Source organism: Lemur catta, chromosome 11, assembly GCF_020740605.2.
Source record: "Lemur catta isolate mLemCat1 chromosome 11, mLemCat1.pri, whole genome shotgun sequence".
Lineage (NCBI taxonomy): Eukaryota > Metazoa > Chordata > Mammalia > Primates > Lemuridae > Lemur > Lemur catta.
In genome coordinates this window covers 76442891-76469565 of record NC_059138.1, presented here as the reverse complement: position 1 = coordinate 76469565, position 26675 = coordinate 76442891, and the positions used below count along the sequence as shown (strand labels likewise).

Below are 26675 nucleotides of genomic sequence, written 5' to 3'. Positions count from 1 at the left end.
TCCTGCCCTCTCAACAGCATCCCTTAACTTCTCCCTGAATTTCCATTCCTCTATCAGGGCCACAACCTAGCACCCAACTACACAGGGCCTCCCAGGAGGCCCTGGGCTTCCAGAAGCAGGGAGCTGTCTCATTCATGGGCATCCCCAGGCCCTACCTAGCAGGGCTGGGACACCAAGAGGGTATCAAGAGACACCTCCTATCTGATTGATACGATGGGACATGACCCAGCAGCTGCGAAGCCAGTGATGGGTCAACGTGGTGCCCCTGCCAACAGGGCTGCAGGTGTCCCGATGCGGAGGCTGGCTGTGAGCCTAAAGACAGCTTTGTTCCTGCCCCCACCTGTAAAAGATCCCTGCCTGGCCTGCCTTACCAGTGATCCTAGGCACCAAAGGTGATGTCCATGGACAGGCTTTGCAGCTTGTTTATTTTTACTGTAGCACCTGGGAGCTGGGTGAGTGTGAAGGAGCCATGAGAACTGGCAGGGAAGCCACTATTCTCCCTTCCAGATACCCTGGACAGTTGCACCCATGTTGGCTCCTAAGGGCTCACAGATACACCCTTTTCTGGAGAAATGCTGTACACCAAACTCACCTAGGAGGTTGCACACTGACAGCCCCACTCCAGAACGGGCAGTTCATAGCCTGTGACTGACAGAGAGGTACAAAAAGCCCACCCCCTTGCTTGAGACTAACTCTGAGTTAATTCATGCTCCAGATCTCCCCATGGATTCAGGCTGAGACCCCATGTCCTTTGGCTCCTTCCCCTGTCCACCTGTACCTTTCTCACTCTCCTTCTCCTGAGAGCATGGCCCAATAAATTACATACACCTGAATCTCTATCTTAGGCTTGGCTTCTAGGGCACTGGCTCCCAACCCCTGGCATGCATCACATCACCTGGAGGGCTTGTTAAAATACAGATTTCTGGGCTTCATTGCCAAAGTTCTGACTCAGCAGGTCAGACAAGTTATGTTTCTAACAAGTTCCCAGGTGATGCGGATGTTGCTGGTCCAGTGATCACAGATTGAGAACCACTGTTCCTGAGAACCTACCTTAAGACAGAAACCATGCAACAAGTAATAGGCAAAGGGGTTTAACCTGGGGCAGGTTTTAACTTTGCCCCAGTCAGCCTACCTTCCAGTTCAAAACCCTGCAGCCAGCCAGGCGTGGTGGTTCACGCCTATAATCCTAGCACTCTGGGAGGCCGAGGCAGGAGTATTGCTCAAGGTCAGGAGTTCAAGACCAGCCTGAGCAAGAGCAAGACCCCCCCCCTCCCCACCCCCCATCTCTACTAAAAATAGAAAGAAATGATCTGGACAGCTAAAATATATATATAGAAAAAGATTAACCGGGCATGGTGGCACATGCCTGTAGTCCCAGCTACTCGGGAGGCTGCGGCAGAAGGATTGCTTGAACCCACAAGTTTGAGGTTGCTGTGAGCTAGGCTGATGCCACAGCACTCTAGCCCGGGCAACAGAGCAATACTCTGTCTCAAAAACAAAACAAACAAACAAAAAAAAAACCCTGCAGCCAAGAACAGCAGACATCAGGCCTCTAATGGCAGACCCTTATACTCTGGGCTGGGGGTGATTCCAGATTGCTAAATCCTTTTACTATGGTCTATAGGAGCTCAGAGGAGCCCACAGTCTAGGAGGGACACCAAAGTCACAGGGCCCTGGTTCATATGTTCATCATTTACACAAAATGAGCCTCAGAGGTCAGCTGCATTGACTGTGATTCTTGGATCACAAAATAAGTTAGAAGTCTGGTCTAGGCATGCCCCAGTCCATGTGTAGAAGGGAGGGCTGGAGAGCCCTTAAAGAGTAGCACACCCAGCCCTTTCACTTACAGACAAGAGCATAGAGGCCGAGAGAGGGCTAGAGATCTGATCAAGACAGAATTCAACCTGCAAGCATAGGACATATAAGTGCTCTACTTAAAGGCAAGACAGGAACTTGCTTTTATTATCATCAAACAGTAGCTAGAGCAATCCTACTAACTTGAGCTCTAGTAATAGCCCTGTGAAAGACAGTCCCTTAACAGCTTCAATAAGACCCCCAGGCCTGAAGAGAATTGTCCTATCACAACAACAGCAACAGGACAGCTCAGTGCTCACATGTGTGGACTCCAAGCACATGATCCCTGACCAGTCACAGGGAGGCCAGTCAACAAAGTAACACCAACAGACTAAAGGAAAACATTACGGCAGACCAGAGGTATGAACTGTGGCCCAATGACGACAGTAAACCTGCTTCTCTCACAGTCTCCCTCATTTAAGGGACAGGCAACCCCCTTCTCACAGTTGTTCAACCAAAAAACTTTGGAGTTATCCTTGCCTCCTTTCTTTCTCTAATACAGCACAACTAATCCATGGGCAAATCCCAGTGAGATACAGTCATACAGCTTTGGTCAATGATGAACCACATCTACAATGGTGGTCCCATAAGATTATAATACCATAATACCATATTTTTACTGTATCTTTTCTACATTTAGATGTGTTTATATACACAAATACTATTGTTACAAATACCCACAGTATTCTGTACAGTAAGATGCTGCACAGGTTTGTATACTAGGAGCAATGGGCTATACCACATAGGCTAGGTGTGTAGTAGGCTGTACCATTTAGGTTTGTGTAAGTACACTCTACAATGTTCCCACAATGATGCAATCACCTAATGATGCATTTCTCAGAACATACCCCATTGTTAAGTGACTCATGACTGTATATGTGTGTTTGTATATATTTACATACGCATATATTCTAAATCATGTCTCACCACCTTCATTGCCCATGATTCAAGCCACCATCAGCTTTCTTCTAGACTACTGCAGTCACCTCCTAACTGGTCTCCCTGCTTCTGCACTTGCTTCCTTGAATCTATTCTCAAAACAGCAGCTAGAGGGATCCCGTTAAAACATAACTGAGATCACAGTATACCTCTGCTCAACCTCCAAAGGCTCCCATATCTCTAGAGTAAAAGCCAGTGCATTCAGCAGCCTCCCAGACCCTACATGACTGAGCTCTTTCTTCCTCTCTCACTCCCTCTTCTCCCTCATCCACTCCAGCCTCAGCCAGCAACATGCTTCCTCTGCAGGGCCTGTGCACGGCTGCTCTCTTTGCATTTGCCCCCAAGGATCAAAGGGCTTGTTCCCTATTTCCTCTGAAGTTCCATCTTCCCTAAAAGGTTTTCTCTGGCTATCCCTTTATAAAATAGCAGCCTTGTCCACAGGGCTCCCTATCACCCTTTCATGATTTGTTTTTCCTTATAGCACTTATAACCCTCAGATATGTTATATATTTACTTGTTTTGTTGTGGGCTGCCTCTTCCCAATAGAAGGGTAAGCTCCATCACTAGACTCTGGAGATAGTTTCCTGGGTTCAAATCCCTGCCCTGGCTCTTACTAGATGCATAAACTTGAGTAAAGAAAGTAACTTCTCTGAGTGAGTTTCTTCATCTGTAAAATGGGAGTTACAATAGTATTTCCTGCTTCAAACTTTTACCCAAAATACTTAGAATAATGTTTTGCACAAAAAAAGGCCAATATCAAAAGCTTATTGATCTTCCTATTGCTATTGTGGTTGTTTTTAATAGTAATAGTAGTACTAAGCAAATATTCATTGAGTGTCTTCTGTATGCTGGTACTATTCTAGCTACAGTTCCCTGCTCTCATGAGATTCATAATCTATTGTGGAAGACAAATAATAGATAAGTGAATAAATAAAAGAATTTCAGGTAATGATAGGTGCAGTGAAAATAACAAAACAGGATAGACATGAGGGAGCAGAGGTAAAGTTAGTCAAAGAAAACTACTCTGAGTACAGAACGCCTGACTGACAAGAAAGAGACGGTCCTAAGATTATTTGGGAGCAGTGCCTTTACAGCAAGGGGACAAGCCAATTATCCTTCATGTAGAAACAAGCTAGACATGTTGGGTGAACAAGGAAAAAGGCCTGTAGAAAGAATAAAGACCTTTATGTAGCTATGCCAACCCTAAAAGAACAGGGAAGGAGGAAGACTGGCCCTATCAAGACACTAAGCTAGAATGAGATGGCCATAATAATCAAAAGTGTGATCATGTGGTTTTAGGGGGGGAAAAACTAATTAAATAAATAAATAGATAAAAATACCAATGAAACACAGTAGAGAGCTGAGAGACAGGCCCATGTCTATATGAGAACTTAATAGAAAGTAAAAGGTAGCTTCACAAATCAATGGGGAAAAAACAGATTGTAAAGTAGATGGTGCTAAGAAAACTGTCTTACCATACACAGAAAAACAAAAGTAGATATTTTCATCCCCCAAAATACAGAAGATTAAATACCTAAATATGAAAGCTAAGCCTACAAAGTTAATGGAAAAAAACATAGGAGAATGTCATTGAAACAAAAGGAAGAAAGAACTTAATAAAAAGAACTATAAAACTATAAATCATGTGCCAAACAAAAGCTTGATTATACCCAAATTAAGCACATCAGTTTAACAAAGATCATAATGGACAAAGTTATTAGATACATAAATAACAGAATGAGAGAAGATAATTACATAATCTAAAACTAATAAGAGATTAATATCTATCAAAAGGAAATTAAATCCTATTTGGAGGAAGGTAACATTAACCAGAACCTATTCAATTATTTACATATTATACAATGCCTGGGATTCAATCGAAATTACCAGAAATACAAAGAAATAGGACAAAATTATCAAAATTCAAAAGAAAAATAGACAATAGCAACCGACTCACAGGTAATACAGATATCAGAGTTACTAGATGGGGACTTTAAAATGACAGTGGATAATATGCTTAAGAAAATTAAGAAAAAGATAAAGAATTCAAAAAAATCTATTTTTAAAAAGGAATAGAAATTCTAAAATGGTAAAACAAAATAAGTGAAATTAAGAATTTATTAGATAGGTTTAATAGCATACTAGTCATGATAGAAGAGAAAAAACACGAACTGGAAGACAGACCAAGAGAAAATATCCAGATAGAAGCAGAGAAAGAGAAAGATGGAAAAAATAGGAAAAAAAAAATACAAAAAACTATAGAACACAAATATAATGAAAAATCTATTATATTAATATGTGTAACTGGAGTCCCAGGAGACAAAAAAATAGATGGGGACAAAAGCAATACTTAAAAAGATAATAGACAATAATTTTCAAAACTGATAAAAGGTATCAGTCTACCACCAGAGAAAGCTCTACATATCCCAAGCAGAATCATCAAAGAAAACCACACTTAGGCACATCGTAGTGAAACCATTATCAAAGAAGAAAAAAAATCTTTTAAAAAGCTAGCAGGGTTAGGGAGTGAGAGGGATGTAGCCAGAGATTTAAAAAAAAAAAAAAAAGATACATTATCTTCAAAAGAGTAACAATAAAACTGTCAGCTGACTTACCAACAAAGATGCTGAAAGCCTAAGGCAATGGAATGACATGTCTAAAGTGCTAAAAGATAAGCCACCAATTTAGAATTCTATACCCATTAAAAATACCTTTAAAAATAACGGCAAAATAAAGACCTTTCCAAACAAAAACTAGAAAAAAAATTTTAACACACCTACTGAAGAAATACTAAAGGGAATTCTTCAAGTAAAAGAAAAATGTGAATACCATAATTACTGTAACTAAAATAAAAAAAAATATCAGATTAAAAACTCCAAATACATGCTGATTATAAGAGATAAGCTTTAAGTATGTACTGGGCCATAAGAAAATTTCAACAAACATCAAGAGTTTGAAATCACAAAGAGCATATATATCACCAGAGTAGAAATAAGCTAGAAATCAAAAACAAAAAGGTAATCAATCAGAAATGTACCCCAAATGTTTTGAATTAGTCAATATATGGCTAAATAACTCATGGGTCAAAAAAAAAAAAACCACAATGGAATTAGAAAATATTTTAACTAAATTATACGATTATATAACATATTAACCTGCGGAATACAGACAAAGCACTACTTAGAAGGAAATCTGTAGCTTTAAAAGGTGTTAAAAAAGAAGAAAGTTGGCCGGGCGTGGTGGCTCATGCCTGTAATCCTAGCACTCTGGGAGGCTGAGTTGGGCAGATTGTTTGAGCTCAGGAGTTCGAGACCAGCCTGAGCAAGAGCGAAACCCTGTCTCTACTAAAAAAAAAATATAAAGAAATTATATGGACAGCTAAAAATATATACATAGAAAAAATTAGCCGGGCATGGTGGTGCATGCTTGTAGTCCCAGCTACTCCTCGGGAGGCTGAGGCAGAAGGATCGCTTGAGTCCAGGAGTTTGAGGTTGCTGTGAGCTAGGCTGACGCCACGGCACTCACTGTAGCCGGGGCAACAGAGTGAGACTCTGTCTCAAAAAAAAAAAAAAAAAACAAAGAAGAAAGTTGAGAATAGGTTAAGATCCATATCAATAAACCAGAAAATAATAACAAATTAAACTCAAGTAGAATGAAAACAATAAGAGCAGAATCAATGAAATAGGAAACATATAAAGCCAAATATTGGTTCTTTGAAAATATTATACAATTGATATACTCCCAGCAAGTCTAGTCAAGAGACAGAGAGAGTGAGAGAGAGAGAGAACACAAATTACCAACACCAGGAATGAAACAGAGACATCACTGCAGAGCTTATAAACGTTAAAGTGATAAAAGGATAATGTAATTACACAATTTTATACTGACAAACAAAATATAAATAAAATGGTCAAACTCCAAATAAAACTTGCCAAAACTGATACAAAAATAGAAAATTTGAATTAAAATAATTTTTTCATTGTAATATATAATTTGAAATCTTTCAGCTCAATGCTCAGAAGTTTTCTCCAGTAAATTCTTCCAAATACTTAAGGAAGAAGTAACACCAATCTTACACTAACTCTTCAAGAGAATAGAGAAAGAGGGAGCACTTTTGTTATAACCTAGGTACCAGAATCTGACAGGCTGTGTGTTGCAAGAAAGGAAATATGCCGGCCAATCTCCTTCATGAACTTTTACACAGAAACCATACATGAAATTTTAATAAATCAAATGCAATGATATATAAAAACATCACAACAAAGGTGGGTTTATTCCGGGAACATAAGGTTGGTTTAATATTCAAAAATGAATCAACTAAGGAATCATCAATGCCTACTGTGAAGGAATAAAAGCAAGGATAAGGTAAAAAATAAATAAATAAAAATATGCCCAAAAGGAGCCTTGTGGGAGCTGATTCATCAGTGTATCCCTGGCCCCCCATAGGGAACATCTCTTATTCACAGCTGCCTGGCCATGTCCCTGCAGGTTTGTTTCCGACTATCTGCTAAAGCTTTCCTTGGCTTTGGGAAGTGAGATGGGGCAAGGAAACCTCCCCTGCAGCTCTTCCTGGGTAGTTTTCTTCACGGATGGCCATAATCAACCCTACGTTGCCTACCTCACAGGCTTGCTATGAGAGACCAAGGCACCTAAGAAGTCCCTGGGGAAGCTATTAGCAACTGGTCAACATGTGAGAGGTGGCGCTTCTTTTAGAAAAGCCATCAGTTTTGCACAGCATGCTCACCTGACAGGCGGGGGCTGGCTGCCCTGCCGTTTGAACGCTCTCTCCAGCCTCTCCTGGGTCATCCTGGAGCTCCCGCCAGGCAAGTAGAACTTCAAGGGTGCCCTGTCTGTGTCTGTGGTGCTGTCCACTGCTGGGCTGTCCTCTGAAAGACCTTTCCACCTGGCCGTCTCCCCCTGGGGCGGCTGTCTGCTGGGCAGGCGGGAAGGGCTGCTGGGAGGGGTTTTCTGCTTTTCTATGATCAGTTCACTTAGCTGACCCAGGAGGCTCTTGGAGGTGGAGCCATTGCTCGAAGCTGGGATGTCCTGGGGGGCTGGACAGGCTGAGGTGCAGGTGGCAAGCTCGGGCACCTTCTGGCTCTCTTCCTCCTGGGGCTGCATGCTCAAGGCTGGGGACCTCTTCAGAGAGCGTCTGCGGAAAGAATCCTAAAAGGGCGAGGACAAAGGCAGTGAGGACCCTTCTAGGGGAGCTGGAAAATACTTGATCCCACTTCAAGCATTTGTCTATGATGTTCCCTCCCCCAGGAATGGCTTTTCTCATCTCTAATTCCTTACCTTAAAATGCTACCTATTCTTTGAGGTGCTACTCAAATGCTCCCTCCTCTGTGAAGCTTTAGCTGATACCAACCCCCCTGCGTGAACCCCGGAGTGGGCCTCGGCCGTTCCCTCACACCCTTCACAGACAGCAGGTTCACATGGCAGATAAAGACGTTAGAAACTCCAGTTTCTAATTCCTGCAGCACCCCACCAGCTGTGTCACCTGTGGCAAATGATTTAACTGCTCTACCCCTCACTTCCTCACCTGTAATATAACCAGTCCACAATCCAATACTATCATTTCTAAATCCCAAAACCTCTGAAAATGAAAGTATCGTTTGAAATCCCGTGGCAAATTCTTTTTAACTATTATAAGGTTACTTATAGTCTCTTTAAAGTGTGAGTATTCATATGTTTAGCTGCAGAAATAGTAATATCTTTTGCTTACGGGATGCTACCACAAACCCTACTATAGTCATTATATAATGTGTGGTTCACGCACTGTACTTCCTTTCTCAAAAAAAAAAAAAAAGAATTCTAAATTCCAAAACACATCTGGCCCCAAGGTTTCAGATGAAGAATGGGGCAGTGGTACTTATCTCCCACAAGGCTGTGTAAGGGTTAAATGAGACACTAGCACCTTACTAGACACTAGTAAGGCACTAGCGCAGAGCCAGGCATGTCGCAGCAGTCAACAAACACTCACTACTCCTGCACTTGTCTGCCCTGCCCCCACTTACATGTGGTCTTAAGCCCCTCCTGATGGTAGACCAGGAATGGCAGAAGCCATTCTTTACTCATATCTGGTGTCCACACAACTCCCATCCCAGGGGCCTATAACTAGTGAGCGCTCAAGATTTGCTTAATTTTTTAAATAAAGTAATTCCAGAAGAAATCAACCGAAATAGCCTCTTATGCTCAATGATTAGTTGACGAAATGGAAACTCATATGGTTACTAATCAGTGGTGGGTGGAGGGTGGAAAGAGGAACAAAAACAGACCTACTGGGCTTTTCCTTGGTTTAAAATTCTGGACCTCTCAACATTTTCAGAAATAATTCAGGACCAAATAGTAAAGCCTGGTCTAAAATAAGGAAAGCTAATTTTGTAGTGTTCCGGCCTAGAGGAAATTACTGGGCACTATAAACCTCCTCCAAAGGCCACCCAGGGCATCCCCTGCACAGAATGAGGAAGACATTAGTCACCATTCCCAAGGAGACGCAAACTTCTGGCTAGAGGAGCTAGAGCTGCTGCAGGGAGTCCAGCCTCTTAAGTCATCCTTAAGAGCTAATCTAGCAATAAAAATGATGAACTACCCAGCAATCCTTGGCACTTTTCTCTTGAGCAACCAATAAGTATGGCCAAGATACTCAAAGGCCTACAAAATGCCTTCCAGAAAATACAGCAAAATTCTACAGCAACTCATCCTTCAATATCCTTCACAGAATTCAGATACTCCAGGGAAAAACCCTACCTCCCAAAACAATTACCCAAAAGGAGCAGTTTGCAGCAATGCCCTTGGCAGCAAAATAGGTTCAAGTCACCTCCCTCATACCACGATTACAAAGGGGGTCTCAATTGCACACACTTGATGATTAGGATGTCATGGTAGGGAGGACCCTGGCATCATCTGGTCCATCACTTCTCAAAGGATGATCCACTGATCCCTAGGAATTTCCAGGCCCTGTTTGGGAACTTGAAATTATTTTCATAGTAATAAAAATGACATGATTTGCCTTTTTTCACTGTGTTTACTTTGCTTGCAAAGTAATAGTGGGAAAAACTGCTGGCCCTGGGCATGAATCAAGGCAGTGGCACCAAACTTTACTAGTATTTGGGGTATTCTTGCAATAAAAATAAATGAATAAAATGCTAATTTCACTGAACAATATCCATACTAAAGCATGAAAATTATTGATTTTATTCAATCTAGACTCCACACATCTTTCAATACTGTGTGTGACCACATGGGGGGGTACACATAAGCCTGTGCTGAGTGCAGAGGACGCGGCTGGCAGCATGCGACCATCTCAGCTGTGAGTGAACTTGCTGGGTTCTCCATGGAACCACTGACAGACAAACTGCAGTTATTCACGCTTGAGCATCTGGCAGGCGTTTTCTTGAAAATCAACTGAGCCTGTCACTTCAAGCAAAACAGATGATATATAGTTGCAGTGATAAAATACAAGCTGTCAGGTAAATTTAGAGTTTTGGAAAACTTGTATCTGCTACCATGAGCCAGAGGGCTCTGCAATGCTGAGAAACTTTCCTGATGAATTGGGTGGTAACATCAATGAATGTAGTTTTTTCATGTGATTTTTTTTATATAATAAAATGTATCCACATTGGAAAGATCTATTAATATATAACTCAGTAACCAATATTTTCCAAATGACCATGCATCATGTTACTGAATCACGCAAGGTAAAAAATTCAGAGTGCAATACAAACCAATGGACACTGGCAAAATACAGAAAGTTCATTGATACGGTTTAAGATCCTACATTAAGAAACTATAACTTGTCTAGTGTCGGCTTAGGATCAAAAAGAACACCACAATTTTCTGAAAAGGCTATTAAAATACTTTTCCCTTTTCCAACTGCTTAGCTATATGAGACAGATTTTCTTCATACACTTCAACCAAAACACCACATCGTAGTAGACAGAATGCAGAAGCAAATATGAGGTTTGAACCGTGTTCTACTAAGCCAGACATTAAAGAGATTTGCAAAAAATATATAAAACGATGCTACTCATCCCACTAATATTTTGTTTTGGAAAATATAGTTAATTTTTAATTAAAAATATGTTGTAGTAAGGCCGGGTGTGGTGGCACATGCCTGTAGTCCCAGCTACTCAGAAGGCTGAGGCAGGAAGGTTGCTTGAGCCCGGAAGTTTGAGGCCAGCTGGGGAGACACAGCAAGACCTCATCTCTAAAAAGATAAAAAAAAACTTAAATGTTGTGTTAAATGTAATGAGCTTACTACTATAATTTTTAATTATTTAGTAAGTAAATATTTTTTAATTTCTCAGTTTTAATTTCTAATACAGTAAATATCAATAGATATAACCCACATAAACAAAAGTTCTCTGGGCTCTTCAATAATTTCAAGAGTACAAAGAGATCCTCAGACTTAAAAGTCTGAGAACCGCTGATATAGTCTCTCAATCAGCCAGGGGCCCCTTGAGAGTGTCCCCAGCAGATACGGTACTAGCTTCTCCTTAGTACAACTAGCCTAGTCCCTTCCAAAACCACCTGTTCCACCGCTGGGGTAGCTCTGATTAACTGAGGGCTCCTATACCAACCTCCCCCCACTGGTGCCAGTTGTGCTCTATGGAGCCAAGTCTACACCACTCAATCCAGCGAAGGGCCAGAAAGCACAACCTACATGCCACACATAAACACAACAGAGTCCCTGTTCTCAGGGGGCTTACAGACTAAGCTCAAGATTGCTAGTCTGTATATGGAAGTAGGCTATTCTTACCTGCATATGTGAGATCTCTTACATTCTGCCAACCTCTATCAAGATTAAACATCTCCAAATCTTTTAATTTCCTCCAAACTCTTCACCTTTCTAGCCCTTTCTTCTGGACAGAGTACTGTTTATGAATGTCCGCCTTCAACAACAAGACATCTGGGATGGGACATGACATCAAGGTGTGGCCTAAGCCACACAGAGGCAAGCAGACTCTTTCTTCCTTGATCTGGACACCAAGACTCTATGATCTTAAGAACAGTGAAATCCTGGAGCCCCAAGGGGTCTTACACAGCTGGTCTAACAAGAGACCACAGCCAAGAGAAATAAAAACCTTGACCAAAGATCCCACAAGATGGAGGCAGAGGCAGGGAGAGAATCCACTTCTTTCTGTCCTAACTCTGAATGAATTGAGAGAACAGTGCCAGCAACTACCCCCACAGGTAAACATATGGCAGATAAGCGAGAGCGCAGGTGGCTGGCTGTGGACACAGACAATCTATTTTTGGTTTGCTTAGGCTCCCTGATTTGACTAATACTAACTACATTTTAAGTTTGGTGTTAGATTTTGCTTTGTTCTTCTGCTTGTTTGTTGTTTTGCAAACTCCTTTTCATTTTTCCTCTCCTTTGGTTTAGTCCTCCTGCCTGATGGAACCCTACCATGATCCTTGTTTAGGAGAAACTATAAATCAACAATGTTAAATTTTTAGAATGCTTTTTGTTGAAAGAGAAAAAATAAAGGCAGAACAAATAAAACTACAGGGATTGGGATTTCTCTTTCCTTTTAACTATCATAATTTTAATTTTTAAAAAAGTTATTCTCTAAACTTGGATAGGTCCTTCACTCTTGAATTGCAAAGACAAAGCTAGGTAGGTGTGTTCTCACTCAGCAAAAGTATATAAAACCATGACATCCAATTCATAGACAAGATGGGTAAATGGAGGGCAGGGAGATGAGGCCTGCTTCAGGCCCCACGGGTCACTGACTATAGTAGAGCCAGGGAGAAGACAGAGGCAGGGGTCCCATCCCCCCACACATACCCCCTTCTTGGGCTGTGCTGTGGGGCACCCCAAATAAATCCAGGGGTGCTTGAAGCCTGGCCCAGTCCTCTCCCTCCAGTCTCAGAACAGCAGAAGGAGAATCAGCCCCACCTGTGAGGAGCTGGCGGTTGGCCCGGCCATCATGCCTCGCACAATCAGGCCAGACTTTGGCCTGGTCTTCTCTCCGATCCTCTTTACAACCAAGGAAGGCTCCGACAAGTGATGCCTTTCCGTCTTCTCCCGTGCAGAAGCCACCGTGGGGCTTCCAGCTGGTGCTGTCTGCATGGGCTTACTTTTGTGTGAGGGTTTTTTGGATGATACAAAATTACCAAGTACATCCCCATCAAGACTGTCACGTCTGTAAAAAAAGGAATATTTCCATTAAAACAAAATCCCCAAAAGGAATCAGTCACAACAATAAATTCCTCATAAAACAGGCATTCATAGCAAGCTCATTAATACATATATGATGATTTCTAATCAGCCAGTGCTTCATCATGAAAGGAAAAGAATACTTTGGTATCAGAGTAGGTCCAGCCTACAAAATAATACCAGTAAACAAGCAAACAAAATCAGAGGATCTAAGTCCTTAAGTCTAAAGAGCATCCAGACCAGAGCAATTAAGGAAAACTATAACCCCTCAGTACCATCATGGGATACGTTGAGTCCAGTCTTACTGCACACCACTGAGAGAGGTGGATAAAACTCGTGGCAAGCTTGGCATTCCCTGACTGTTCGGGTAAAGCTGGTGTCAGGTGTGCCAATGGCTTTTTTTCCTGGAGAGGGAGGGGAGTGCATGTGTGTGTATGAGAGAGAGAAAGAGAGGAAGTAAGAGAGCAAGAAAGGGCAAAAGAAGGTGAGAAATAGTGAGAGCAAGCAAGGAGTGAGAAAGCAAAAGAGAGCACAAGAGACAAAGCAAGAGACCCAGGTGAAGGGGAATCTTACCTGTGATGGCTCAGAAGCCAGCACTCCTCTGACACAGGCTCAGGTATTTTCTACCACTGGGCTCTGGCATAAATGGGAACTGACACCTACTCTATGACAAGCTGCTCACCGAGCACTAGGTCACGTGTGGGAAAGAAGTCTGCATGCTGTGATTGGGGCATGTCAAGGAAGCCAGCCTGGGGAAATCTGGAAGGGCTCTCAGTGAAGACAGCACTTGAGCCTGAGAGAATCAGTAAGCAGGAGGTACCCAGGTGAGGGCCCAGGCACCAGCATACAGGCCTGCAAGGCAGGACATGCTCAGGTGAACAGCAGGAGCTGTTACACCTGAGAGCTGTCACACATGGGAGTCTGCAGGTTATCCTAAGGAGTTTGGATTTTATCCTGAAAGCTACAGGGAGCATCTGAAGGTCTTTCAGCAGGAGAGCGGCACGGCCAGACTTGTTTTGTGGAAAGCTTACACTATCTTAGGTCGAGGGTAGATTCGAGGAGAAGATCACCAGAGGCCTGAAGAGCAGGGAAGAGCCCATGGGAGTTATCCAGGAAAAAAGGATGGAGTGTGAACTGAGGCCCTTGCCACTGGGGCAGGGAAATAGGGAAAGGGTCTAGCATCACTAGGGATGAAGAGCTCACAGACACAGAAAATGACAGGTGAGGAGGAGTCAAGGAGAACCCCCAAGCTTTTGGCTGGAGTAACTGGGTGGGACTCAGGAGCTTCCAGTGCTTCCTTGCTGCTTTTTTAATTGTATCAGAATAATTTCATTTCCCAGCCAGGCAGTAAGCACCTCTGGAAGAGGAGCTTCTTCATACCACCCTTAAGACCTTTCACAGCTTAAGCCTTGAGCTGTTGCAATGGTCCCACCTTTTGGCAGCTCGACACCCTTCCCCTGAGCTTCAGCTACCCTCAGAAAAGGAAATGCTTTTTAACAGAACTCAAAGAAAATACTCATTCCCAGGAAGTTAAACACACTATTGGTGACTACATGCAGTGTATTAAAGTTGTAATTTAATGTTCTCCAGATAACAGATGTTCAATCAAGAATGCCAATTCATTTTCTTCCTGAGATTTCAAAAGACCTTATTTTTCAGATTTTTCCCATCTCTACAGTGTTTTGTTGCCTTTTAGATTACTATACCCCTCTTTTAAAGAAAATCAAATAAAGCAAGCCCCTGAACCTTACAAATCATGGAATTTAAAATAAACGTTTTTAATCACAAGTATTCTCCATCACTAAAGTAGTCCGTTCTCATGGCCCCTATAGGAAAGTAACAGTGCTCCACAACAGAGATTTTGAAAACACAGAGTGTGAGAAGCCGAATAATGACTGCCCCAAAGTTGTCCACACCCTGATACCTGGGATCTGTGAAAATGTTACCTTATATGGTAAAAGGGATTTTGTAGATGAGATTAAACAAGAATCTTGAGACGAGGAGATCATCCTGGATTCTCTGATGGGCCCAATGTAATCACAAGGGTCCTTATTATAATAGGAGACGTGAGAATCAAAGTTAGTGGTAAAGTTAGGAGATGTAAGGACACAAGCAGAGCTGAAGTGATGTGCTTTAGGATGGAAGAAAGGGCTATAAGACAGGGAACATAGGTGGTCTCTAGAAGTTAAAAAAGGAAAGGAAGTAGACTTTCCCCTCAGAACCTCCAGAAGGACGTGGCCCTGCTGACGTCTTGCCTTTAGCACACTGAGACTGATTTTAGACTTCTGACCTCCAGAACTGTAAGAGAATAAATTCGTGTTGCTTTACACCACTGTGATGGTTACATTTTCCGTGTCAACCTGGCTAGGCTATGGTGCCCAGTTGCTTAGTCAAATATCAGTCTAGATGTTGCTATGAAGGTATTTTGTTAATGTGATTAACATTTAGAATCGGTTGACTTTAACTAAGGCAGATTATCCTCAATGACGTGGGTGGCCCTCATCTTATCAGTTAAAGGCCTTAAGAGGTTCCCCAAAGAACTATTCTTCACAATTGTAACATTAAAATCCTATCTGAGCTCCCAGCCTGCCCTACAGATTTTAGACTTGCAAACCCTCATAATCACATGAGCCAACTCGTTAAAATAAACCTCTTTATATACACATACATGTACGTATACATATACGTACACACACACATAGAGAACACTGGCTGATAAGCGCTGATAAGCCACTAAATTTATAGTAATTTGTTATGTCAGCAATAGGAAACTAATACACAGAGTAAATGGGAAAAGATACCTGGCTTTGCTTGTTTCTGACAATGACATTCTCCATCCTGCATCTTCATCTGAAAGGTCATATATATTTACCAGCGTGGTCTCTGAACATCTCAATGGTAATTTGTTATTTCTTTTTGGAACTGAGAGTGCAGGGATTGGGGTTTCTGGAGTAAAATTGTTAGCTGTATTTCCAAAGTGATCCAGAAAATATCTTGTAATGAGTTCAAGGTTTGTTTTTAGAGGATTTTCCTTTGCCTATCATTAGGAGAGAAAAACAAAATCATTAACTTATACACAGCTTTAGGAGAAAGGTAGAAAAGACAGCTACCCCACATCTTTGACATAAGCTTATCAACTTCTTACTCATTCACACCTGCTTTCAGCAAATGTTCACTGGCTGCCTGTTATATGTCAGGTACTATCCTGAGTAGGGACAGAGAGATCAGACAAAATCTGTACCCTAAAAGAATTAGCATCCAATGCATGAGTTAGGTAATTCAAAAAACAATTATTATAAAATGCTATACACAGCCTGAGCAACATAACAAGACCCTGACTGTACAAAAAATAAAAATTAGCCTGGCGTGGTGGCATGTGCCTGTAGTCCCACCTACTCAGGAGGCTGAGGCAGGAGGATCGCTTGAGCCCAGGAGTTTGAGGTTGCAGTGAGCTATGATGATGTCACTGCACTCTAGCCCAAGCAACAGAGCAAGACCCTGTTTCAATAAAATAAAATAATAAAATAAAATGTGATATGAACAGAGGAACACCCAAGCAAATTTCCTCCTGGCTTTTTGCTCCTAGGAATAACTTTATAAAATACATATCCTTTCATTTAAAAAAAAATTAAGTTTGTAGGGAACACTAACCCTACAGATTCATAAGTATTTGGGGCCTGAATATTTTCGTAGTTTAAGGACTCTGCATTCAACACTGGACATCAACAATTATAGAAACAACTGAGGCAGCAGGTTCATGTGAAGAGCATAGAGAGGCAGTCAGGAGTGACGCAGCTTACAGCCCAACCTTAAAAAAACGGTAAGTGGAATTCTTCAGTAGCACATTTTGGAAATAAATGGTATCAGTATTTTCCAGCCTTGCCTGCACCAAATATTCCCTTTGGAGGTTTTTTAAAATACGGATTCTCACACTCCATGAGACTTACTAAGCCAAAATAGCAAAGATCGGAGCCCTGATTTCTTTTAAAATTCCCCCAAGTAATTTGGACCGACACAGCTATCCAAGCAATGAACCACAGGCAATCCTTAGGAACCAAGCAAGCCATGTGTTAGTCCCCAACCAACTCACCCAGAAACACCTAGGTTCTGCTGGGCTGTGGCTAGCCAGACGTGGGGCATTCAATGCTTTTGCAATCAGAGTAGCAAAGCATCTGACAAGGAGTCTGGCGGAGGAGGCCCTCAGGACATGCCAAGTCTCCTCATCTACAACAGAACTCTAGGACTAAGACCCACAGCCAATGGACTATAACCAAATTCAACAGATTTATCAGACAGTCAAAATCAGGGACGGTTTTATTATTTTTTTAGAATGAGACTAAAACAAAAACTATTTTGTCTATGACCAAGTGAAATTTACAATGAAGAGAGTTGGGGGGGAAATATTACATAATTAATATGATTTATTTCAGCCTTCTTGCTTTTTCTCTCAATAAGAGAGATGCAGGGCCCGGGGTTGCTGATTTGTATTTTGTGCTTTTCACATCACTTGGCTCACAATAGACACAGCCTTTACATGAATCTACATATCATTTTTCAAAACTTCAATTTTACATAGGCATTTTTATCTATTGTATATCTAAGAGGGAAAAACAAGTTACTAGAAATATTAACATTAAATTGCAGGGCGTTCCTAGAATCACGCTAGCCTTGTACTGAGTGAATGATAAAATTACTATGCAATCATAGACTAATAAGTACATTTTTCTATAAAATATAGGCTCGAATTCATTGTATAACAGCTAATAACTACTATATAAATCAAATTATATTTTCATATTAAAATGAAAATGTCTTAAGTATCTTAAGATGACAGTTACCTTAGAGAGACTGTATTACAATGAAGGAATAAAAATAACTTGAACTTCAGGGAAATTGGATACGGTACAATTTCCATAAAAATCCCAATATAACCAGAATAGTTAATTGAATTTTCTGGGTAGCTGTCTTATTTTCTGCGCAAAATCTTCCTAAAATGTACAGTCCACTCTTCTGCCTTAAAATACAGCAAATGGAGGATTACAGAATATCTGCTGCCTGGGTCAAGAGTCTTCCTCCTACAGGACTTCAGCTGAGTGCACACAGGAGAGGGAGGTGCCTGACAGTCACCCCAGGACCCAGAAGACAAAGGTCATCTATTTGATGTCTTTAGTGAGCCTCTGATTGGATTTAACCGGGCTGCCACTGCCTGCTTCTCCTCAAAGGGGAGCATGAGAATTTCTGGCAACCTGAGTGCTCCTGCAGGTGCCAGGTGGTTTAAGTTTATAGGTTTGCCAGAAATTCCATCCTTTACTTCATTGAAGGAAGCCTAGCCTGAGTTCCTCCCTAGCCTATGACACACATTTGCATGGTTTTCCATGAGGTTCCTCCCGGTGTCTCAAAAATAGCCTTGGTCCCACCCCCATACCAATTCAATCTTCAAAGATCTCATTTTGAAAATGGGTTACACCTAAAATATGCTTGACCACTGTTCCTGCAATAGGATTGAGACTCGAAACACCTGGTTCTAGCCTCCTCCCTACCCTGTAACTGACTATGATACCTTGGATACCCAGTTTTCTCTGGCTCACAGCTTCCCGCTCCCCAGTGTGTGGGAGTCTGGTGGGGGGGGATAGATCAGTAGTATCAAAGCTGCTTAACTGGGCACTGAGGTAGGACTGCCTCTTTCCCACTTCAAACACGGCAACAGGGCAACTCCCCTTCTCTGCTTTGCATATTTTTGAACTTCTACCTGAGATATCATTTTATTAACTTTAGCATTGTGATAAGTGCTGAACTACATGATCGATCATTTTCTTTCTGGCTCTGACACTGTGCCCAACCACAAAGCAACATCTGCTGGAGAACCCATTCTTTAGTCAAATCAGAGGATTCTGTTTTCATAAAGGAAAGAGCAATTAAGTCAGAATTGTACCTTCATTCATTCATATATTCATTCATTCTGTCATACATTCATTTATTCCACAAATACACACTAACTACTCACTATATCATCAGACAACACATTAGGTATGGGGATATAATAGTGAACAAAAAAGACTCCATTCCTGGCCTTCTGTACATCCGAAGTAGTGGGGGAGGCAGATACTATAATTAAACAATCACATAAATATCCTACTGCCAATGTGATAAAGACAAAAAAACGAAAACTACAGCATGTCACAAAAGCCTGTAAGAGCAGGTAAGGAGCGATGGGGTCTGGGGGATCGGGGAAGTTCCCTTTCCCACTTGAGGAAGTGCCGTTCCATTGTTTTCTCAACTTCAATGAATGCACCTGGGTTAGCTGAACCCAATTCCCACTTCTGCCTGAATTATATGCCACAGTAGACTCAAGACTAAGGTATTACTCAGAACTGAAGAAGGAAAATCTTACGTAGGCAGGGAATGGAAAATTTTACTATAACTGAATACTATATTCTTAAGCACGGCCTTACTAAAAATAGCCTGTGTACAGAGGAGGGAGCACAGGGAAGAACCATCAGAGGCTGAGCACAGCCACATGCTCTGGTTCAAAACGAGCCTAAGGACCACACACACACACACACACACACACACACACACACACACACACACACACACGCACACATGCCATACACCAATGGGCGGCACCGGCTGACTGAGGCTGAAAACCAGCTCACACTTGGGATTTGTCAGCACTTGGCTGGGTCTGCTTTTCTCTGACCACAGGCACTCCCCAAGCCTCTTGCCGCCACTGGTAGAGTCCATGACTGCTTTGGCATTGCCAAACTCAGTTCCAGGACTCCACACCACACCATAAAAAGCATGTACCTTGTTCTCCTTGTACAGAAATTCAAGATGCAAAACCTTGCGAAGATCATTTCTGCTGTTTATGCTGAGATCAGAGCGTGGGCGTTCCTGGTCCATGGTCACACATGTCTTCTTTAAGCCCTGAGGGGAGAAATCTGACTCATTGTTTACCAGTTTAAATCAAAACCTTCTGTTCTCTGAGGCAGAGTACAAACAAAAGTTACTGATGTTCATTATGATAATTCTTACCCTGTCTTCCTCACAAGGATATTTTGAGGCTTAAGATCTGACTTAAGAATTCATTTTTACATAATCTTTACACTTGACATCACCTTCACAACTATTATTCTGATTCTAACAATGACCCTGTGAGCTAAGCTATAGTTGTCAGCCCATTTCATAGAGATGGAGTGAATTCAGGTAATTGACTCACCCAAGGCCAACACAAAGCCCTGGGTTTGGCCACAGAATAGGAAGCTTTAAAAATAAATAAAAGAAAAAATGTAAACTAAAGGCCAATATTCATTCCTCTCATTTCTCAGATGGGGAAACCAGGAGAGAGGGTTGACTTTCCCAAGGTAACACAGTGGAATCATAGTGGGCAAGGGCTTCCAACCATCCCAGCCTGTGAGTACATGACTCTAGGACCCAGGCCCGCAGGAGCTCTTAGTTTTACTGTTTGCTGAGTTGCTAGCAAAGCCACCTTCCATCATCCCACCTTGAACTGCCAAAAGACTGAGGTTCAAGGCCCAGTGGAGACATGCTCTGGCAATGCAACATGAGGTGGGGTAGGGGAGGCTCCTATTCCCAAGAGCCTGGCTTCTTCCTTTGAAAAACAACCACAGCAGGTGCTGCCTGCCCACCTCTCCAGGCCACTGCGATCATCAAATGGCTGGAGGATGAGATGATGCCTCACAAACAGCTCAGCTTGGTGGGGGGAGTCCCTTGCTCTTGATGGATCCCAGACCCCCAGTCCTTGACAGGCCTCAACTTCTCCCCTAACCTTGTGTTCAGAATTTTATGGAGGCTCCAACTGCTGGGGAAATAAGACAAACCCACTGCCTATGGGTTTGAATTTAGGTAAGAAAGTCAATTTAGGAAACAAAAAGTATAAACACAGTCTTGAATCAAAGAAAGGAAAAAGGAGGCCTTAGGAAAGAGGAACAGAAAGAAATGCGCATGTGTGTTGGAGAAAAGGTAGACTAGATGCATTAGGGAGCATAGACTGGAAGGAGAAGAGGAGCTCAAAAGCAGCCATCTGCATTTCATCTGGACTTAACCAAGCTCTCCCACAATCAAAGTGATGTGGAACACTGTATAATGAGGGTCCCTCTCTGATGGATAACTCTTTATGTCTCTCAATAGTTCAAATTAGCAAGCCTTGGTGCATTTAACAATGTCCCCCCAAGAGTGTAATGCACACCAGCATTTGAAAACCACTTGGATAGAGAACAAGGATGCCCTCCAGAGTCAGCCAGGCCTCAGCCCCATGCAGCGCACTCAAACTTCATTCACTCAACAAGCATTTGTCATGCACCTCCTATGTGCCAGGCTCTGTTCTAGATGCAGGAGACACAGAAGGAATAAGAGTTGATATTTTGTTGGGAAAGCAGATCATAAATGAATCCGTAAGCACATAGTATGGCAGCTGCTAATATGCACTACTATGGAGACACAATGGGGAGAGCAACAACAAAGAGGAAGGGCACCATTTTGGATAGTCAGCTATTTGTTGAGCATCATCCATGTGCTTGTTCCTGTCTTCTGGTTTCCCCATCTGTGAAATGAAGGGACAGAACCACTAGTCCGCTAGCCCAGCTGCTAGAGGCAGAGGAATGAAGAGATCAAAGTTCCAGTCACCATGAAGCTTACATTCTATAGGGGAAAAGACAACAAGTATAACATGCTATCAGGAAAAAATATACATAGTAGGGTAAGAAGACAGAGAGAGCCAGGAGGGGTGCAGGGAAGGGCTGCTACTTTATAAAAGGTGATCAGAAAAGGCTTCATTGATTAGGTAACATTGGAGCACAGACATGAGGGAAACCAAGGAATAGGCCCTGCAGACACTTGGGGGAAAACTATTCTAGGCAAGGAACAGCAAGTGCAAAAGCCCTGTGGCAGCTGCAAGATGACAGTGTATCTAGAGCCACATGGCCAGGGGAAAACAGCATAAGAGGAGGTCAGAGAAGTCACACAGAGTCTGATAAGGAAAATGAAATGAGGGAGAGAGGCTACTGGAGGATTTGAAAAGAGGAACATCTTGGATTGCATATTTTTATAGGATCACCTGGAAACCATTTAGGAAACTATTGAATAATTCACAATTCACATGAAAATAGGGTTGGCTTGGACCAGGATGCTTGCAACAAAAGTGGTAAGAAGTGGCTACATTCTCTATGTGTTCTGATGGTAAAACCAACAGATTTGCTGATGGACCGGATATGGGGTACACTAGAAGGAAAAAAGCCAAGAATGAACCTGAAGTTTTTGGCCCAAGCAATTAGAATAGACATGCCACTTACTGAGGTAGGGAAAGTTGTAGGAGGAAGAGGACATCAGAAATTGAGTTTTAGACATTGTAATAAATACATATATTTGATCTTTGTCTCCCTTTTTACACTTAAGGGAATACTTGTACCTATCTTTTGAGACTGTTATGAGGATCTGAGACAATGGACAGGCACCTAGAAGGTTCCTAGCACCATGGTGAGAACTCTCTTGCTTATGACTGCTGGGTACCTGCCTGTGCAAAGTTCTGTGGGGAGCACATGGCCTCTGCCCTGGAACAGATGGTGAGGAGAAAAGCAGTAACCCTGGGCTACAGTCCCAGCTCTTCATGACTTTCTCAGTAACTGTGGGCAACTCCCCTTTCTACTCTCAGGAACTTAGTGTGCTCAGATAAAACATGGGAGGGAAAGGTGGCCAGGACAACTAGGCCATCTCCAAGGTGCCGCCCAGTTTAGGGGTCAGCTCTGTGGCCTTGTCTAGTAGGTGAGACACACAGATGTATGAACTGTAACATAGGCTCCAATGAGTGAACCACAGACAAAAGGAGTTACCTCAGAAGATCTCTTGTAGAAAACAGACTTGGGGTAAGCCTGGATAAATCAGGGCAAAGGTAGAAGAAGCTAGAAATGAGATTGGGATAGTAAGCTGGGGTCCAGCTATAGGACAGCCTTGGATGTCAGTGAGGACTTCGGATTTCATTTGTACTCAAGACAGGAGGGGCATGAGGAAACCCTCATCCTCAGTGGCCCAGACTTAAAAGAAATGATAGTGTTGGTCAGCCTCCCAAGTGTCACTGATATCCAACATGCAGCCAGGACTTGGTGATGGAAGGTCAATTAGTCATAAAAATAGAGCAGACAGGACAAAGCCAGATGTATTAAAATTTTGTTGAATAAAAATAAATTATAAAAAGCACACAAAGACACTTTCAAAACAGTAACAAGTCAAACACCTAGGTGCACATTGTGTCTATCTGCCAGACGCAATGCTTGGGAGCTGCCCGAATATTATTATTAACCCTCACTATAAATCTGCAAAGGGTATGTCTTACTTTTCCTGTTTTACAGATAAGGAAATTGAGGTAGTGGGTAACATACACAAGCTCACACTGCAAACTCACAGCAAGTATTTGAACCCCCTCTATCTGACTTTAAAGTTCTTCCCTTCTCCTCCATTCAAAAAATTGTGTATGATTTCATCCCAGACAAGTGCCCATCGCCCCAGCCCAGTATGACAAGGCAAGGACACACAGGGCACAGCCCTCAGTCACTATGTGCAGAATGAACACATGGCTGCTCCCCCTGAACTATCATGCCCAGGACCTCCAGCCAGCTCCTCTCTCACCGCGTCCCCAGATGACAGCTAAGTACCTCTCCAACTTGTGAACACTTTGAAACGTCTCCTGGGACAAGACGACAGAACTTACTAACAAAAATTAATGCAACTGGAACCCCCACTTGATTAAAATGACTGAAGGGACTGACTGTCAAAAACTTCTCTGGGCCTTGCGGGTTCCACCTGGGGACAGTGCCTTCCTAGCGGGACGTCTGTCTCGGGTTGCTGGGCTGAGGCCCGCCCGCCGTGCGCCCGCGCGGGAACAGCCCGGCCGGCCGGCCCGCGCCCTCCCGCCCCGCGCCGCCGCCCGGGAGAGCCACCCTGGGGAGGGCGGGCCCCGCGCCGCGGCCCCGCTCTGAGGAAGCGCCGATGACGAGGGCAGAAATGGCTCCTGGGAAACGTAGTCCCCTGCCCTGGGAAAGCGGCGCTCTTCTGGGGCATCTCTGGAACAGGCAGGGAAAGGGCTCCCTCCCCGAAGGTGACAAGATTCCCGGGGAACCCTCCGCAGACGGACCCCCAAAATTACAGCGACTGCCGGGCTTCGGAAGGGGCGATCCGTTACCTTTCTGCTGAGGAACTCCCTGACCAGGGAGGCGGCCACCTCCTCCACGTACAGGTTGTCCATGCCGCCAGCTCTGCCGCGAGGAGGCCACGCTGGGACGCAGCCCCGGGCCCTGCGGTCGGTTGGCCCAGTATGGCCGCGTTGCCGTGGCGACGGCGCTCTGCCTCGGGAGCTCCGCCCCTTTCCAGGAGCTCCGCCCCTTCCCAGGAGCTGCGCGGCGGCAGGAGCGGGGCGGAGTCAGCTTCAGACTCCTCCCAGCGGGAGGCGGTGCCGAGGGGCCGGCGCAGCCCAGGGGCCTGGCGGTGGGCTCCCGGCTCGGGGCCTGTCTCGGGCCCTGGCCGTCTGGGCGGCCTGGGACTAGTCACTGCTCCAATCCAAGTCTCCATTTCCCTAGACATAAAAGAAGAATGCTCCTGTTTGGAGAGGCTAAACTCTTAGCACCACCACAGCCCCTCTGGGCTCACTAAGGCCGACTGACCTTGTCTGGCCTGGGCTTTGTGAGCAGGGAAGCCCAGGACGGTCTCCTGAGTGCCGAAATTCAAGGACAAGTGCCCTCGGTACCTGCTTTCCCATAATGAGACTGCCATTTATTGAGCTCAAGAGCTTTACACACATTATCACACCTTTAATCCTTACAACTTCCTGGCAAGGCGGTTACTATTGGCCTTAAAAACAGGATATTGAGATTCAGAAAGGCTAAGATGTTGCTGAAGCCCACACAGCCAGGAACTGGGAACGCCGGGGTTCTAGCCAGGCCCAGTCTTTGCCCGGCACCACTTTTCCCATACTCAGTCGCCTGGGTACTGCCTTCACAATATGCCACATCCGCACACATCACTTAGTTTTCTAAGGCTGCTTACAAAGTACCACAGACTGGGTGGCTTAAACAATAAATTTATTATCTCACAGTTCTGGAGGCTAGAAGTCCAAGATCAAGGTGTCAGCAGGGTTGTATCTTCTTAGACCTTTCTCCCTGGCTTATAGATGGCCACCTTCGCCGTGTGTCTTCACAAGGCCTTCCCTCCAGATTTGTCCGTGTCCTAGTCTCTTCTTATAAGGACACCAGTCACATTGGATTAGGGCCCACCCTAATGACCTCATTTTAACTTTACTACCTTTTTGAAGAACCTTTCTCCAATACAGTCACATTCTGAAGCACTAGGCATTAGGACTGCAACATAGGAATTTAGGGGAACACAATTCAGCCCAAACACCTATACTATTACTTATGTACTATTTTTCTTAAACAGACATGCGTGTTTTAAAATTTATTTTAAAAGGAAAGTATTCCCAAGCAGTAACATCCATAAAATCTTGGGTTTGATGTGCTTATTAAATCTCTAATACACATTAAAACAAACACAAACCTGAAAGGTATGCATTCATCTAAAATCATCTTACAACCACCAGTAGCACAAGTATCATGTTTGGGAAGCGATTGTGCCACACTATGCAGTCTCCTTAGGACATCAGTGTAACGTGGCAGATTGCATCATAATCTCTAGGCATTTCCCTCTCTAATCCCCAGTGTTTCTCTGAGAAACCTCTTTTGGGCACTTAGTGCTGTGTGAGACGGTGAATATGTGTAGAGTGAGGAGGGCAGAGTGAGGAGGACCAGTGCCCAGTGAAAGCCCAACTGTAGGACAGTGGTCTCTCCTTCCAGGGTTTGCTGGACTAGAGATTCCCAGCAAGAGAGTCCACAGTGACGTCTTGCAAATTGATGGTAGGATCTCAATCTTCTCAAGCCTCAGGGTGGCTAAATGGAGCCTGTCTGGCCAGAGACCACAGGCCGTCACTGCCATGGGCAGTCTTCTCCATCCACCCCAGCTGCTGCACAAATACTATCATTTTCTATGTGCTCCCCAAGGAGGCCTCCTACTGCTCACAATTTTCAATCTTTTGCCACTTGCTCTTCGTCTCCCCTTGTTCTCTGATCTCTTAGTCCATAGCTCTGAACAAACCTGGGTCCTTTGCTCCAATGGCTTGATTTGGGTGCCTTTCTCCAGGTTGGCTGTGTGAATGTTCAGACTCCATGCACCTGAGCTGATGGTCCTAGAGGTTTTCCCTTCTGTTTCAATCTCCCTAAAGAGACCATGATGTACCCTCAGCCTTAAGGCAGGGCTTGAGAACAGTCATAGGATTTCTTTTCTCCCAGGTTTCCTGGCCTAAGTCCTTTGCAAAGACAAGGCTATTTGGAGCAGGCAATAACCTGTGCCTTCCCAGTTCAACTCTGGCTTAGGGGTGGTTGTTTCACGGACCACTTCAGGCCCCTGGCAAGCAAAGTGCTGGGCCCCTGGGGCCAGAGCTGAAGAAGGCAGCCTTAGAGCCCTTGTCCTTTTCTTTTACTCTCATTCATGATTATACTGGTTAGCATTAGGTTCAGTTGAGAGTGACAAAAAAGAAATAAAATAAAAATTCAAATAAGAATAATTTAATAAGGAAGTGCTCAAAAAATGATGAGGACCTGTCAAAAGAACACACTACCCAACTTATAAGGGCTCCTACTGGCCAAATCTGAGCATC

At 43.5% G+C, this 26675-nt stretch overlaps 1 protein-coding gene across 4 annotated transcripts in view; it reads right to left on the bottom strand.

Annotated features, from left to right (window-relative positions):
• Positions 1–24304, bottom strand: part of MINDY4 (MINDY lysine 48 deubiquitinase 4) — a 111587-nt gene extending 87283 nt beyond the window's left edge. For 2 of the 4 annotated variants that reach the window (XM_045565149.1, XM_045565151.1), the window contains exons 1-5: positions 24153–24292; positions 19766–19885; positions 15760–15995; positions 12698–12944; positions 7538–7959 (exon numbers count right to left, since the gene is read on the bottom strand). In XM_045565149.1, the coding sequence (XP_045421105.1) occupies positions 7538–7959; positions 12698–12944; positions 15760–15995; positions 19766–19885; positions 24153–24215 (1088 nt within the window). In that variant the 5' untranslated portion in view covers positions 24216–24292. Of the gene's footprint in view, positions 1–7537; positions 7960–12697; positions 12945–15759; positions 15996–19765; positions 19886–24152 lie in introns of all 4 variants that reach the window. The other 2 variants (XM_045565148.1, XM_045565150.1) reach the window with 2 other exon arrangements.
• Positions 24305–26675: the final 2371 nt, after the last annotated feature.